General features: G+C 43.7%; 1 protein-coding gene across 1 annotated transcript in view; it reads left to right on the forward strand.

The window, feature by feature from the left end:
• LOC122560719 (ADP-ribosylation factor-binding protein GGA1-like) overlaps positions 1-16,928 on the forward strand; it is a 43,500-nt gene that overhangs the window by 1,348 nt on the left and 25,224 nt on the right. The window contains exons 2-3 of the mRNA XM_043711684.2: positions 14,508-14,592; positions 14,949-15,024. Of these exons, the coding sequence (XP_043567619.2) occupies positions 14,508-14,592; positions 14,949-15,024 (161 nt within the window). The remainder of the gene's footprint in view (positions 1-14,507; positions 14,593-14,948; positions 15,025-16,928) is intronic.

The following is a 16,928-nucleotide window of genomic DNA, read 5'->3' on the forward strand; positions in this document are numbered from 1 at the left end:
TATGTAGTGCGGGGGTTGTGGGTACATAACTGGCCTTTTGGCTTGTTTCTTGAATCTCTCAAAGCTGTCTACAATGTGTGACATGACCATTGGCCCGAGGGGTTGCAATTTTACTTAAAAATACGTAAGAGATCATGTGCTGTATTAGATTTGGTGATGTTTAGGTGGATGGGGGCAGTGGCAGGACGACCTTAGACACTGTAGAAACATTTTAAAACTTTCTGATAAAGGAACTGAGCCAGTAACTGTGTGTGGTTATGTAAATTGGCTGTTTAGGAAGTCATGAGTGAAGTCACAAGACAAGCACTGGACCATCTGGTTATGATAGAGTAGCTTCTCCCAGACACAGTACCTCACTGTATTTGACAATAACCATTGATTTTTTGTGGAGATCTTGGTCTGGCTATGTGCAAGTGCATTTTTATACACAAGGAGTTTGAATATTTTATTAACATTACTTTATCATTGTACATTAATTTCAGTATAAAACACTTCACACACAAAGCAAGTAAATGTGCTGTTCTTCACGGGTACAATTCCTGTTAGATTTAAACATTAAATCATTACAGAACTTTTAAAAATTCCATTCACAGTCTCCACCATATTAACACATAAGAAGCTAACAGGCATTATTTCAGGAGAGAAAAATTCTACTTTTTTTAGCAATGTGGCACACATTTTAGGCTACCCTATTATGTAAAGAGTTGTGGTTGAACAACACAATGAATACTTCGTCATGGGTTACTTCGTTCTGTTTCACATTCCTCTTGTGAAAAATCACTGCCCATCAACCACAACATGTAGGTAACATGGAGAAATTGAGGACTGCAGATGCTGGAGAGCCAGAGTTGAAAAGTGTGGCGCTGGAATAGCACAGCAGGTCAGCCAGCATCTGAGGAGCAGGAGAGTCAATGTTTCGGGCATAAGCTCTTCATCATTCCTAAAGGAGCAGTCTGCCAGTCTGAATGTGGGCCATTGCATGGAGTAAGTGGAATGGTTGAAATAACTATGTAGTTGTCAGTTGTGGCTCAGTGGTAACATTGTGTCACCAATGATCCAGAAGGTCATAGGTTAAAGTTTCATTCCAGAAATCTGAAAATAAATACTCAGGCTGACATGCCAGTAAAGTGCTGAGGAGTTCATTTGTGCTGGCGGTGCCATATTTTAGATGAGACATTGAACTGAGGCCCAGTCCATTATCTCAAATAGATGTAAATGTTCTCTCATTCATATTAAAAGAACAGATAAATTTTCTGTCTCAGATCATATTCCTAAAATCAAAAAACAAAGAATTGCGGATGCTGGAAATCTGAAGCAAAAACAGAAATTGCTGGAGAAAATCAGAAGGTCAGGAACCCTCTGTGGACAGAAAGCAGAGTCAATGTTTCAGGTCCTGTGACCCTTCTTCAAAACTGATTGTGGTTAGGAAATTGTGGTATATATGCTGCAGGCAAAGTGAGGGGGAGGATAGAGTATATTCCAAATCAACATCACTAAGACATTTAATCATTATCCAATTTTTGTTTTTGAAGTTTACAATGCACGTCTTAGCTGCCATGACTATTACTTCGCAACAGTGACTATACTTCAGAAGTAGTTGCAAAACAGTACAGCACATTCCAAATACGTGCAAAGATTATGTGAATGCCAGATCTATGTTTTAAACAGCAAAAACAACACAGCACGAAAGTTGAGAAAGATTTCACTGGCTGTGCTATGAGCTGGCTATCCATGGTTAAGTACAGAATCCCTGCAGTTTAGAAACCAGCCATTTGGCCCATCGAGTCCACACCAACCCTACAAAGACCATCTCCCTCTCATAGGTGAAAATGAGGGCTGCAGATGTTGGAGATTAGAATTGAGAGTGTGGTGCTGGAAAAGCACAGCAGGTCAGGCAGCATCCGAGGAGCAGGAGAGTCGACGTTTCAGGCAAAAGCCCTTCCTCAGGAATGAGGCTGTGAGCCGAGGGGGTGGTGAGATAATTGGGAGGGAGGGAAGGGGGGTGGGGCTGTGGTTAGAGTAGGTGAGAGTGCAATAGGTAGATGGAGGTGGGGGTAATGGTGATAGGTCAAAGGGGAGGGTGGAGTGGAAAGGTGGGAAGGAAGATGGACAGGTCATGAGGGTGGTGGCGAGTTGGAAGGTTGGATCTGGGATAAAGTTGGGGGAGGGGAAATGAGGAAATTGGTGAAATCCACATTGATGCCATAGGATTGGAGGGTCCCGAGGCAGAAGATGAGGCATTCTTCCTCCAGGCGTCAGGTGCTTAGGGAGTGGTGATGGAGGAGACCCAGGACCTGCATGTCCTTGGTGGAGTGGGAGGTGGAGTTGAAGTGTTCAGCCATGCGGCAGTGGGGTTGGTTGCTGCAGGTGTCCCGGAGGTGTTCTCTGAAGCGCTCTGCGAGTAGGCGTCCTGTCTCCCCAATGTAGAGCAGACTGCATTGGGAGCAACGGATACAGTAAATGATGCATGGAAGTGCAGGTAAAACTCTGATGGACGTGGAGGGCTCCTTTGGGGCCTTGGATGGAGGTGAGGGAGAAGGTGAGGGTGCAGGTTTTGTAATACCTGTGATGGCAGGGGAAGGTGCCGGGAGGGAGGGGAGGGTGGGTTGGACCTGACAAGGGAGTCGTGGAAGGAATGGTCTTCACAGAACGCGGATAGGGCTGGGGAGGGAAATCTATCTGTAGTGGTGGGATCCATCTCAGACACCTCCCTCCCTTCCTGGACCTCTCCATCTCCATCATTGGTGGCTGACTCAACCCTGACATCTTCTACAAACCCACCAACTCCCACAGCTACCTGGACGACATCTCCTCTCACTCTGCCTCCTGTAAAAATGCTATCCCTTATTCCCAATTCCTCTGCATCTGCTCCCAGGAGGACCAGTTCCACCACAGAACACACTAAATGGTGGTCTTCTTTAAAGACTGCAATTTCCCCTCCCATGTAGTTGATGATGCCCTCCAGCACATCTCATCTATCTCCGCCCTTGGATCTCATCTCTCTAACTGCAACAAAGACAGAACCCACCCCCCTGCCTCACTTTCAACCCCACCAACCTCTGTATACATCCTCCTCCGCCATTTCCGCCACCTATAAACAGACTCCACCACCAGAGATATATTCTTTCCACCCCCCCTCCCCAATCCTGATCCGCTTTCTGTAAAGACTGTTCTGACCACATCTCACTCTTCAGGTGCATGCACCCCATCAACCCACCCTCTCCTCTGGACGCCTTCCCCTGCCACTGCAAGAATTGCAAAACCTGTGCCCATACCTCCGTCCAAGGCCCCAAAGGAGCCTTCCCCATCTGCCAAAGATTCACCAGCATTTCCACACGTGTCATTTGCTGTATCCATTGCTACCGATGCAGTCTCCTCTATATTGGGGAGACAGGACTCCTACTTGCAGAGCACTTCAGGGAACATCTCCGGAACACCTGCAGCAACCAACCCCACCTCCCCATGGCCGAACATTTCAACTCCTCCTCCCACTCTGGAAAGACATGCAGGTCCTGGGCCTCTTCCATCGCCACTCCCTAACCATCTGATGCCTGGAGGAAGAATGCCTCATCTTCTGCCTTGGGACCCTCCAACCCCATGGCATCAATGTTGATTTCACCAGTTTCCTCATTTCCCCCCCCCCCCCCCCCCATCTTATCCCAGGTCTAACCCTCCAACACAGCACTGACCTCATGATCTGCCCTACCTATCCAGTCCATCCTCCCCTCTGACCTATCACCATTACCCCCACCTCCATCTCCCTATTGCACATTCAGCTACCTTCCCCACAACCCACCCCCTCCCATTTATCTCACCACCCCCTCGGCGCTCAGCCTCATTCCTGATGAACGGCTTTTGCCCGAAACATCGAGTCTCCTGCTCCTCGGATGCTGCCTGACCTGCTGTGCTTTTCCAGCACCACACTCCTATCCCCCTCGCCAACCCTGTTCTTGTAACCCAGCATTTCCCATGGCTATTACACCTAGCCAGCACATCCCCAGACTCTATGGTCTAACTAGCATGGCCAATCCACCTAACCTACACATCTTTGGGAGAAAACTGGAGCACCTGGAGGAAGCTCCACAAACACAGGGAGATTATGCAAACTCCACATAGACAGTCACCCAAGGGTGGAGTTGAACCAGGTTCCCTGGCACTGTGTGGCAGCAGTACTAGCCACTGAGTCACTGTGCTGCCCAGTAGCGAGAGGTAAGTGAGAAAAATTTTCAAGGGTCCTCTTGATTCAAATTTTGTTGTCCTTTCACTGTTATGGAGGCATTGTAGACCCATCCAGTTTTGGGATTAAATTTCCAAATCTGCCAAGGGTAACGCTGATCTGCTGAGTCAGAGGCCAAAGTGACCTTTAGAAACTTCAGCACTGTTCCCATAATCTTTTCATGTTACTATGTTAATATGTAACTCACCTCTGCGTCCCTGTTGTCTGCTATGGTAGCTCTGATATACTGAGTTGGAAATCAAAGTGACATTTATATATTTCAGCATTGTTCCAGTAATCTTTCAATGCTATTGTATTAACATGTAACTTACCTCTAGGTACCTGTTGTTCTAAATATAAAACACTCCAACCTCTAGATTATACTTTGCCTGCAGCTCATGGTATTCCTTGTCCTACATACAAAAACTGCAGTCCTCTTCCCCAAACCTTGATTAGATTGCAACCTGTAATGTACCCCTAAGTATCTACTATTCTATACTATATGTAATTCAGTGTTTTCTTGAATTCTTTGTCCTGTGCAACCTGTGTTGCTCTGCCCAGTCTGTTCCAAAGCAGTGGCAGGGGCACTGGCTCATTTTAGAGGGAAAGTTCATTGTAGATCCCACCACTTGTCTTGATGCTTTAATTAAATTCCTGGCCAGTGTCTTATTCCTTGACATTTCACCATATGTTGCAATGTACAAGTTGAGTTCCGAAACTTACAAAAATGGAGGTTGACCTTTAACAACACAAGTGTAAATTGTGAACCACTGGTGTGGCAGGTTGCTAATTTGAAATGTGAAGAACAACACTGATAATTTGTATTCACCTAATGTGGCACAATTTAGTGAATGAATTAATGATATTAATATTGTATGTTTAATAACAATCAAATTGATTTAAATCTTAATTTGCTTTCTTCTGCATCAAATGAAGAGTTCATGAAATTCCTTCTTAGATTCTTGTTTTCAGTATCATCATAAGGATCCCACCCAGGATCAGATTTGGCATGCTTCTTTCAGCATCATCCCTCCACAACAAATCATCTTCCGCTCATTGAATTGAATACACCACATTTTTTGAATAATCTGATGAAACTTTATGCACTAATATCATCCCGTGATTTGATCATTAAAAACTATGCAAAACATACTCCTTGTAAGGGTTTTTTTTCTCCATTAGCCATTCACTAATTCTATTCATCGCAGACATGATTCGTCAATGGCTTGTTGAGACACAAAGGTTGACCAATAGACCTGTGACCTCCTAGTGTACTTGCAACATGGGTGTTATTTCTTCACACGCACCTCTTAATCTCATCAGTTATATGGATCTGAACATATCCCATACTAAAAAGCCGCATTCCTTACATAGCCGACTGATCCATAACTTCACTCCATCCTCATCTTGGTAAAATAGAAAGTACTGGAGGGAAGGATTCATTTGAAAGGAAGTTTAAAAAAATCAGTAAGAAATGAGAAAGCAGAGGTGTAGGCAGTTAAGAGGCAAATGAAAATGTGACAAAAGGGCTAGAATAGATGAGGAGAATGAAGCAGAAATTAGAACCAGGGTAGGTAAAAATGGTTAAAATGTCAAAGCCTAAGGCACTTTACAAATGCTACACACATTGAGATAATGGTAAGAAAAGGATGAGTTAACAACACAAATAGAAATAAATGGAAATGACTTGATTGCTATTACGGCGATAAGGTTGCAGGGCGGGCAAGCAAGACTGGGAACTCAGTATTCAACGACATTTGATATTCTGGAAGAATAGATACAAGGGAAAATGAGGCGGTGTTGCTTAGTGAATAAAGTGCAATGGTGAGCAATGATATGGATGCAGTAGATGAGACATAGAGTCAGTTGAGTGGAAATAAGGAATAGCAAGAGAAATAAGTTGTGTGGAATTCATCTGTAGGTCTCTGGAGAGTTGCCTCACAATAGGACAGAGTATTGGGAAATAATAGAGTGGTGTAAGAAGGGCAGTACAATTGTCATGAGTTATTTTAATCTGCATATTGGCTGGACAAATAAGATGGGCAAGGGTAACATGAAGCACAGAATTGTCGAGTGCATCATAGATAGCTTCTTAGAATGGTCAATTGTGTAACCTGCACAGCAACAGGTTGTCTTAGATCTCGTAATGTGTAAAGAGGTAGGCCTAATAATATATCTCTTAGTTCAAGATATTCCAGGGATAGTAATCATAATCTGGTAGAATTCCAAATTCAGTTTGAGGGAGAGCAATTGGGTAATGACAATTACAGTGGTATGAAGAAAAGGTTGTCGAAACAGGGCTAGGTTATACACTAAAGGGAAAGTGGCTGAGGAGTGGCAGACATTTTGTAATATCCAGTGAAAATTTGATCTGGTCAAAAAGAAGGACTCTATGAGAAAGATTACCCACCTGTGGTTAACAAGTCCAATCAAAATCAAAGACCGAATAGCAGCAAAAACTAGTGATGGTTAGAGGATTAGAATTTTTTTTAGGACAACAAGGGCAAATGGATAAATTGAATGAGTTGGCAAAAAACTTGACAAATGGCAATTAATGTAGGAAAGTGAGGTTGTGCACTTTGATGGGAAAAATCAGAAGGCAGACTACTAGTTAAATGGAGAGCGATTCCACAAAAACGCAGTTCTTTGTGAATGAAATACGAAAAGTTAACATGCAAGTGTGTCAAGTAATTAAGATGACACTTAGAATTTTGACCTTTATTGCTAGGCAGTTAGAGTTTAAAATTAAGGGGAAAAGTCCCCAAAAAAACTATGGATGCGAGAAATCAGAAACAAAAACTGAAATTGCTATGAAAGCTTAGCAGATCTGGCAACATCTATGGAAAGAAAGCAAACTTAACCTTTCAGGTCCACTGTCTGGTCAAAAATGTTCTGAAGAAAGGTCACTGGACCCGAAATGTTAACTCTACTTTCTTTCCACGGACACTGCTAGACCTGCTGAATTTTCCCAGCAATTTCTCCAGTTGTTAAAAATAGGGAAGGCTTGTTACAATTGTACCTGCAGTAATATGTGCAGTTTTAGGTCCTGTATTTAAGAAAGGAAGTCATAGAGATGTACAGCATGGAAACAGACCCTTCGGTCCAACCCGTCCATGCCGACCAGATATCCCAACCCAATCTAGTCCCACCTGCCAGCGCCCGGCCCATATCCCTCCAAACCCTTCCTATTCATATACCCATCCAAATGCCTCTTAAATGTTGCAATTGTACCAGCCTCCACCACAACCTCTGGCAGCTCATTCCATACACGTACCACCCTCTGCCTGAAAAAGTTGCCCCTTAGGTCTCTTTTATATCTTTCCCCTCTCACCCTAAACCTATGCCCTCTAGTTCTGGACTCCCCAATCCCAGGGAAAAGGCTTTGTCTATTTATCCTATCCATGCCTCTCATAATTTTGTAAACCTCTATAAGGTCACCCCCTCAGCCTCCGACACTCCAGGGAAAACAGCCCCAGCCTGATCAGCCTCTCCCTGTAGCTCAAATCCTCCAACCCTGGCAACATCCTTGTAAATCTTTTCTAAACCCTTTCAAGTTTCACAACATCTTTCCGATAGGAAGGAGACCAGAATTGCATGCAATATTCCAACAGTGGCCTAACCAATGTCCTGTACAGCCGCAACATGACCTCCCAACTCTTGTACTCAATACTCTGACCAATAAAGGAAAGCATACCAAAATGCCTTCTTCACTAGCCTATCTACCTGTGACTCCACTTTCAAGGAGCTATGAGCCTGCACTCCAAGGTCTCTTTGTTCAGCAACACTCCCTTGGATGTTACCATTAAGTGTATAAGTTCTGCTAAGATTTGCTTTCCCAAAATGCAGCACCTCACATTTATCTGAATTAAACTCCATCTGCCACTTCTCAGCCCATTGGCCCATCTGGTCAAGATCCTGTTGTAATCTGAGGTAATCCTCTTCGCTGTCCACTACAACTCCAATTTTGGTGTCATCTGCAAACTTACTAACTGTACCTCTTATGCTCGCATCCGAATAATTTATGTAAATGACAAAAAATAGAAGGCCCAGCACCGATTCTTGCGGCACTCCACTGGTCACAGGCCTCCAGTCTGAAAAATAACCCTCCACCACCACCTTCTGTCTTCTACCTTTGAGCCAGTTCTGTATCCGAATGGCTAGTTCTCCCTGTATTCCATGAGATCTAACCTTGCTAATCAGTCTCCCATGGGGAACCTTGTCGAACGCCTTACTGAAGTCCATATAGATCACATCTACCACTCTGCCTTCATCAATCATCTTTGTTACTTCTTCAAAAAACTCAATCAAGTTTGTGAGACATGATTTCCCACGCACAAAGCCATGTTGACTGTCCCGAATCAGTCCTTGCCTTTCCAAATACATGTACACCTTGTCCCTCAGGATTCCCTCCAACAACTTGCCCACCACCCAGGTCAGGCTCACCGGTCTATAGTTCCATGGCTTGTCTTTACTGCCCTTCTTGAACAGTGGCACCACGTTTGCCAACCTCCAGTCTTCCGGCACCTCACCTGTGACTATCAATGATACAAATATCTCAGCCAGAGGCCCAGAAATCACTTCTCTAGCTTCCCACAGAGTTCTTGGGTACATCTGATCAGGTCTTGGGACTTATCCACTTTTAACCGTTTCAAGACATCCAGCACTTCCTCCTCTGTAATCTGGACATTTTGCAAGATGTCACCATCTATTTCCCTACAGTCTATATCTTCCATATCCTTTTCCACAGTAAACACTGATGCAAAATATTCATTTAGTATCTCCCCCATTTTCTGTGGCTCCACACAAAGGCCGCCTTGCTGATCTTTGAGGGGCCCTATTCTCTTCCTAGTTACCCTTTTGTCCTTAATATATTTGTAAAAACCCTTTGGATTCTCCTTAATTTTATTTGCCAAAGCTATCTCATGTCCCCATTTTTCCCTCCTGAATTCCCTCTTAAGTATACTCCTATTTTCTTTATACTCTTCTAAGGATTCACTCGATCTATCCTGTCTATGCCTGACATACGCTTCCTTCTTTTTCTTAACCAAACCCTCAATTCCTTTAGTCATCCAGTATTCCTTATACCTACCAGACTTCCCTTTCACCCTGACAGGAATATACTTTCTCTGGATTCTTGTTATCTCATTTCTGAAGGCTTCCCATTTTCCAACCGTCCCTTTTACCTGTGAATATCTGCCTCCAATCAGCTTTTGAAAGTTCTTGCCTAATACCGTCAAAACTGGCCTTTCTCCAATTTAGAATTTCAACTTTTAGATCTGGTCTATCCTTTTCCATCACTATTTTAAAACGAATAGAATTATGGTCGCTGGCCCCAAAGTGCTCCCCCACTGACACCTCAGTCACCTGCCCTGCCTTATTTCCCAAGAGTAGGTCAAGTTTTGCATCTTCTCTAGTTGGTACATCCACATACTGAATCAGAAAATTGTCTTGTACACACTTAAGAAATTCCTCTCCATCTAAACCTTTCACACTATGGCAGTCCCAGTCGATGTTTGGAAAGTTAAAATCCCTGACCATAACTACCTTTATCATTCTACAGATAGCTGAGATCTCCTTACAAGTTTGTTTCTCAATTTCCCTCTGACTATTGGTGGGCCTATAATACAATCCCAATAAGGTGATCATCCCTTTCTTATTTCTCAGTTCCACCCAAATAACTTCCCTGGATGTATTTCCAGGAATATCCTCCCTCAGCACCGCTGTAATGCTATCTCTTATCAAAAATGCCACTCCCCCTCCTCTCTTGCCTCCCTTTCTATCCTTCCTGTAGCATTTGTATCCTGGAACATTAAGCTGCCAGTCCTGCCCATCCCTGAGCCATGTTTCTGTAATTGCTATGATATCCCAGTCCCATGTTCCTAACCATGCCCTGAGTTAATCTGCCTTCCCTGTTTGGCCCCTTGCATTGAAATAAATGCAGTTTAATTTATTAGTCCTACCTTGTCCCTGCCTGCTCTGACTGTTTGACTCACTTCTGTTCTCAGCTGTACCCGTCTCAGATCGATCTCTTTCCTCACCATCTCCCTGGGTCCCACCCACCCCCACTTTACTAATTTAAATCCTCCCAAGCAGTTCTAGCAAATTTCCCTGCCAGTATATTAGTCCCCTTCCAATTTAGGTGCAATCTGTGCTTCTTGTACAGGTCACCTCTACCCCAAAGAGATTCCAATGATCCAGAAATGTGAATTCTTCTCCCATACACCAGCATTCACCCATGCATTCATCTGCTCTATCCTCCTATTCCTGCCCTCACTAGCTCGTAGCACTGGGAATAATCCAGATATTACTACCCTTGAGGACCTCCTTTTTAAATTTCTGCCTAACTCTCTGTAATCTCCCTTCAGAGCCTCAACCTTTTCCCTTCCAATGTCGTTGGTTCCAATGTTGACAATGACCTCCTGCTGGCCCCTCTCCCCCGTGAGAACATTCTGCCCCCTCTCTGAGACATCCTTGATCCTGGCACCAGGGAAACAACACACCATTCTGCTTTTTCTCTGCTCGCCACAGAAACGTCTGTCTGTACCTCTGACTACAGAATCCCCTAACACAATTGATCTCTTGGAAGCCGACGTATCCCTTGTTGCATTAGAGCCAGTCTCAATACCAGAAACTTGGCTGTTCGTGCTATATTCCCCTGAGAATCCATCACCCCCTACATTTTCCAAGACAGCATACCCTGTTTGAAATGGGTATATCCACAAAAGACTCCTGCCCTAGGTGCTGACCTCTCTCACCCTTATTGGAGTTAACCCATCTATGTGACTGTATCTGTGACTTCCCCCCGCCTTCCTATAACTACCATCCATCACATACTGTTGCTGTTGCAAATTCCTTATTGCTTCTATCTGTCTCTCCAACTGATCCATTTGATCGGATAAGATTTGCATCTGACAGCATTTATGGCAGATATAATCCGCAGTAACCCTTAAGCTCTCTTTAAACTCCCACATCTGACAAGAAGTACGTATCACTGCAAAGGTCATTTTTGCTCCTTCACAATCTACAGACCCAGAAAATAACACCGTTTTATTCCTCTACAAACACTGCCCCAGTTTAAATTAATAGCTATGGCTTATATTTTAAGTTTAATCAACAGACTTATCTCCAAAAACAAATAATCAAGAAAGAATCCACTATACTCACTACTGTAGCCTTTCTCATGGACAGACTTAAAACAACAATTAACTTATCTGATTCTGTGCTGCGAAGTTCGACCAACAGTCCTCCAAGATCAGTTGTGAATTTCACTGTTAATTTTCCCAGATGCACTCCATTATCTATCTCTCTATCTCTTTCTTCTCTCCTCTTTCATCTCTCTATCTCTTTCATCTCTCCTCTCTCCTCTCTCTTCTCTCCTCTTTCTTCTCTTCTCTCCTCTTTCTTCTCTTCTCTCCTCTTTCTTCTCTTCTCTCCTCTTCTCTCCTCTCCTCTTCTCTCCTCTTCTCTCCTCTTCTCTCCTCTTCTCTCCTCTTCTCTCCTCTTCTCTCCTCTTCTCTCCTCTTCTCTCCTCTTCTCTCCTCTTCTCTCCTCTTCTCTCCTCTTCTCTCCTCTTCTCTCCTCTCCTCTCCTCTCCTCTCCTCTCCTCTCCTCTCCTCTCCTCTCCTCTCCTCTCCTCTCCTCTTCTCTCCTCTCCTCTCCTCTTCTCTCCTCTTCTCTCCTCTTCTCTCCTCTTCTCTCCTCTTCTCTCCTCTTCTCTCCTCTTCTCTCCTCTCCTCTCCTCTCCTCTCCTCTCCTCTCCTCTCCTCTCCTCTCCTCTCCTCTCCTCTCCTCTTCTCTCCTCTTCTCTCCTCTTCTCTCCTCTTCTCTCCTCTTCTCTCCTCTTCTCTCCTCTTCTCTCCTCTTCTCTCCTCTTCTCTCCTCTTCTCTCCTCTTCTCTCCCTCTCCTGCATCTCCCTTTTAAACTGCTGTTGTGTATTGGAGGTAATTCAAAAGAGGTTCACTAGTCTGATTCCTGAAATGAACTTAAGTGGTTAACTTAACAAGAGCCACTAAGCAAGTTAGGCCTTTATTCATTGGTGGTTAGAAGAATGAAGGGGTGATGTTATTGAAATACACAGGATTCTGAAGGAACTTGACAGGGGTAGATCTTTTCACTCAGGGACCGGGGAAGGATCTCAAATTAGAGGACTCTCTTTTAAAACTGAAATGCAAAGGAATTTCTTCTCTCAGGGAGTACTGAATATTTGGAATTCTCTGCCTCAGTGGATAGTTGTGGAGGCTAGATCATTGAAGTTATTTTGAAGACGTAAATAGATTTTTGAAATATCAATGAGTTGAGGGCTAAGAAGAGAGCTGCCTTGTAAAAAAAAAAAAATGAGGCCTGAGGCAAATGAACCATGACTTTGGTGAATAACAAGGCAGGTTTAAGGGGTCAAATGGCCTAGTGCTACTATTTCTTCAGTTTTTATGAAACTGAGCTGATCTGGTAGCATCTGTGAAGAGAGAATGTTACCATTTCTCGACTAATATAATTCTTCAGGACTTGGTAAGTGTATGTGGACTCAAACCATTCACACTGTTTCTCTCTTGACACGCTGCCAGACCTGCTGGGTCTTTATTTCAGATCTCCAGCATCTTCTGTATTTTGATTTTATTCAATTGTTGTTACAAACATGTGCAAAAGCTCCTTCAGTGAACTTGATGTTTGGCTTGATTTACGTTTGGAAGTTATAACAAGCTTTAATTTCATATTGTCAACCCTGTTGCTAACACCAGCTAATATGAATTCTCATGTCCTGTCATTGTCACCAGAACTGTAATCGAACATCTCCATTCCATAGTTTGGCTGATATACATATCGATATTCATTGGCTCTTCACCAATGTCGCTCATGTGACAAATGGATGGTTGTGTTTTGCCATTGATAAATCACTGGAAATTGGCAATTTTGGCATTGTAGTCAGTTGGTGAGCAATCTTCGTGTTCTGTTGCAACATTAAACTTTATGGAATGAAGCATCCACACGAACTAGTTGTTGGTCTGAAATCTTTGCTGGAATCAGCATTTAATTTGGCTCACTTAAGTGTATTTATACACATCTGATTTCTGGTAATGATGTTTGCTTCAGTGATACGGGGAATTGTTGAAACCACACCTGGAGTACATAGTGTGATAATACTGTGGCTTTATTTTATCCTAGCTTTTAAGATGGAAGAAAGCCAGTTAAGCAGACAGCTTGTGAGGCCTTGTTTAAGTTGGAACAATAGAAGCAGCCTGGATGGATGTGGCCAGCTCATAGATCAGGCTTTATAATTTTTTTTTAGTTTATAGGTTTAGCTATAAGCAGTTGCTGTTAGAGATTCAACAGGGCAGAAACTGCTGGAGTTTTTAACAAGTAGAAGCTATTTTTTCCCTCTCTTGATTGCAGCTAGAAGTTGGGATTTCTCTCTGCTGCTGGGTTACCTGTGAGACAAATCCATTTTTCTGAAGTTGTCTTTTTGCTTGGGTGTATTTATAGGATGTTACTGTATTGGAACAGTTAATTAGTAACAGTCACTGTGTTTGTAATTCTGTTAAGTTTTTCAATAGAGCTGTTATTCAAAGTTGTGCTTTCTTTTGTTGTATTTTAACAATAGTGTTTAAATAAATGGAGTTTTGGTGAATATAGAGTAATTTGACCAACCTTACCTGTGCTGGCTATAACATGATTCTGGCCCCATTAGTTTCAATGGTGCTGGTATTGCATGGTTTTCTTAGAAAGTGAGATCGCATGGGAACCAAACTATGGCGTTAAATGAGAGTTATCTATATTTGGTAAGTAAAACATACAATCTGGAATGAAAAAACTGACGCTAATTTTTAATGGGAGTGTAGAATTTTGCAGCTGAAAAGGCAGGGAGGTGGTTAAGATGAGTACATTTCTTTGAGGTCATCTGGTATGTCAGGTCAATGTATATATTGTTATCTATGGTTTACACATTCTAAAACCCCTTGATTACGTCCAATCTATAACTCTCCTTGGTGTCCTCCAAATATAAAACACCATTTTCCTGTCCCATCTCCCCCGCTTAATTATAACAGCATCTGGAATAATTCCTGAAGATTATCTGACAATCATGGAGGGCTGTAAACCCAAAACCAGAGCCAGCCCTGAACTGTAATTCAAGAAAACAAAATCCTACAGATGCACTAATCTGAAGCAAAAGCCATTTGGTGGAAAAAGTCAAAAGATTACCTGCATCATGGAATGATGAGAGGAGTTGTTGCCTCGGTCTGGAGCTTTGCTCAGCATCACACTGTTAGATCTAATGTCTGTGTGTTTCTTTTAAAGATAAAGCGACAAACCCTCTAAACTCTGAAGAGAAATGGGAATACATCAAAGGATTCTGCGATCAGGTCAATCTGGAACTGGAAGGGTAAGAGGGAGTGATCATCAAAGTGATATCAGTATAAGTAGAGATGATACGTATTCTGTGAGACGTATATGTCATTTTAGACCAGTATCATCCTGTTTCATGATCACTGAAAAATCTTCAGGGTTATGCAGAAAGAATGGGACAAATTGGATCAGAGAGCTGGAATAGGCATGAGAGGTAACCTCCTGTGCATTATTATTCTATGATATAAGCGTCAGGATAGATATAAAAGATGACAATTTGAGATGTGTCCTGATGCTGGCATGACCTCTTTGGAAAGGCACTTGACAAAAAGGTATTAAATGAAAACGGACAAAACATAATGACATTTGAACTGTAAATTCCTCTGTCTTTAGCCCACAGATTGCAACTCGCCTTTTGGGTCACAAAATCCAATCACCACAAGAAAAGGAGGCACTGTATGCACTAACGGTAAGGCTGTTCACTGATTGCTATGAACACATAACTTTATTCAAATTTTTTTAATTACCAGCAGCATTATAACTTGAAGTCCCATATGGCAGGTACACCATGATTCAGATTTAAATTAAAACTTTCTCAGCACTCGGGGCAGATACACCACAGGTTTAGGTATAATGTAAAGAACTCTATAGATATTTCATTAAATACCCCCGAGGGAGGGAGAGCACAGGATAGAAACAGAAACATTCCATCAACATCCATGGATCACCTCCTCTCAGTTCAAAATTATGGCATGGGAACATAGGAATTGGTAGATGAAAAGGTCCAAAGTCCTTCTCACCATTTACCATATGTGATGGGGTCAAAAATTATAGCAGTTGTTCTTGATTAGTTGGTCCATACCAAACCCAGGCATAAGGTATATGAAAAAAAACCTCAGTAGTGGGGAGCTTTGGGAAACATTGGTTCAGAGTTGCCTATTCCTTGATAAGCAATATTACACTTGAGGTAAAAACAATGACTGCAGATGCTGGAAACCAGATTCTGGATTAGTGGTGCTGGAAGAGCACAGCAGTTCAGGCAGCATCCAAGGAGCTTCGAAATCGACGTTTCAGGCAAAAGCCCTTCATCAGGAATAAAGGCAGTGAGCCTGAAGCCTCGAGAGATAAGCTAGAGGAGGGTGGGAGTGGGGAGAAAGTAGCATAGAGTACAATGGGTGAGTGGGGAAGGGGATGAAGGTGATAGGTCAGGGAGGAGAGGGTGGAGTGGATAGGTGGAAAAGGAGATAGGCAGGTAGGACAAGTCATGGGGACAGTGCTGAGCTGGAAGTTTGGAACTAGGGTGAGGGGGAAGGGGAAATGAGGAAACTGTTGAAGTCCACATTGATGCCCTGGGGTTGAAGTGTTCCGAGGCGGAAGATGAGGCTTTCTTCCTCCAGGCATCTGGTGGTGAGGGAGCGGCGGTGAAGGAGGCCCAGCACCTCCATGTCCTACGTAGAGCAGTTGATCTTCCGTAATTACACTGGCACCATTCCCCACCTCTTCCTCCGCTACATTGATGACTGCATTGGCGCCACCTTGTGCTCCCGCGAGGAGGTTGAGCAATTCATCAACTTCACCAACACATTCCACCCTGACCTTAAATTTACCTGGACCATCTCTGACACCTCCCTCCCCTTCCTGGACCTCTCCATCTCCATTAATGACGACCGACTTGACACTGACATTTTTTACAAACCCACCGACTCCCACAGCTACCTGGATTACACCACTTCCCACCCTACCTCTTGCAAAAATGCCATCCTGTATTCCCAATTCCTCCGCCTCCGCCATATCTGCTCCCAGGAGGACCAGTTCCACCGTAGAACACACCAGATGGCCTCCTTCTTTAGAGACCGCAATTTCCCTTCCCACGTGGTAAAGATGCCCTCAAACGCATCTCGTCCACATCCCGCACCTCTGCCCTCAGACCCCATCCCTCCAACCATAACAAGGACAGAACGCCCCTGGTGCTCACCTTCCACCATACCAACCTTTGCATAAACCAAATCATCCGTCGACCATTCTGCCACCTCCAAACAGACCCTACCACCAGGAATGTATTTCCCTCCCCACCCCTTTCCACCTTCCGCAAAGACCGTTCCCTCCGTGACTACTGGTCAGGTCCACGCCCCCCTACAACTCACCCTCCCATCCTGGCACTTTCCCCTGCCACCGCAGGAACTGTAAAACCTGCGCCCACACCTCTTCCCTCACCTCTATCCAAGGCCCTAAAGGAGCCTTCCACATTCATCAAAGTTTTACTTGCACATCCACTAATATCACTTATTGTATCCATTGCTCCCGATGCGGTCTCCTCTACATTGGGGAGACTGGGCGCCTCCTAGCAGAGCGCTTTAGGGAACATCTCCGGGA

This window comes from Chiloscyllium plagiosum, unplaced genomic scaffold, assembly GCF_037043375.1.
Source record: "Chiloscyllium plagiosum isolate Xiang-an unplaced genomic scaffold, Cpla_swu_hap1 HiC_scaffold_20, whole genome shotgun sequence".
Classification (NCBI taxonomy): Eukaryota; Metazoa; Chordata; class Chondrichthyes; order Orectolobiformes; family Hemiscylliidae; genus Chiloscyllium; species Chiloscyllium plagiosum.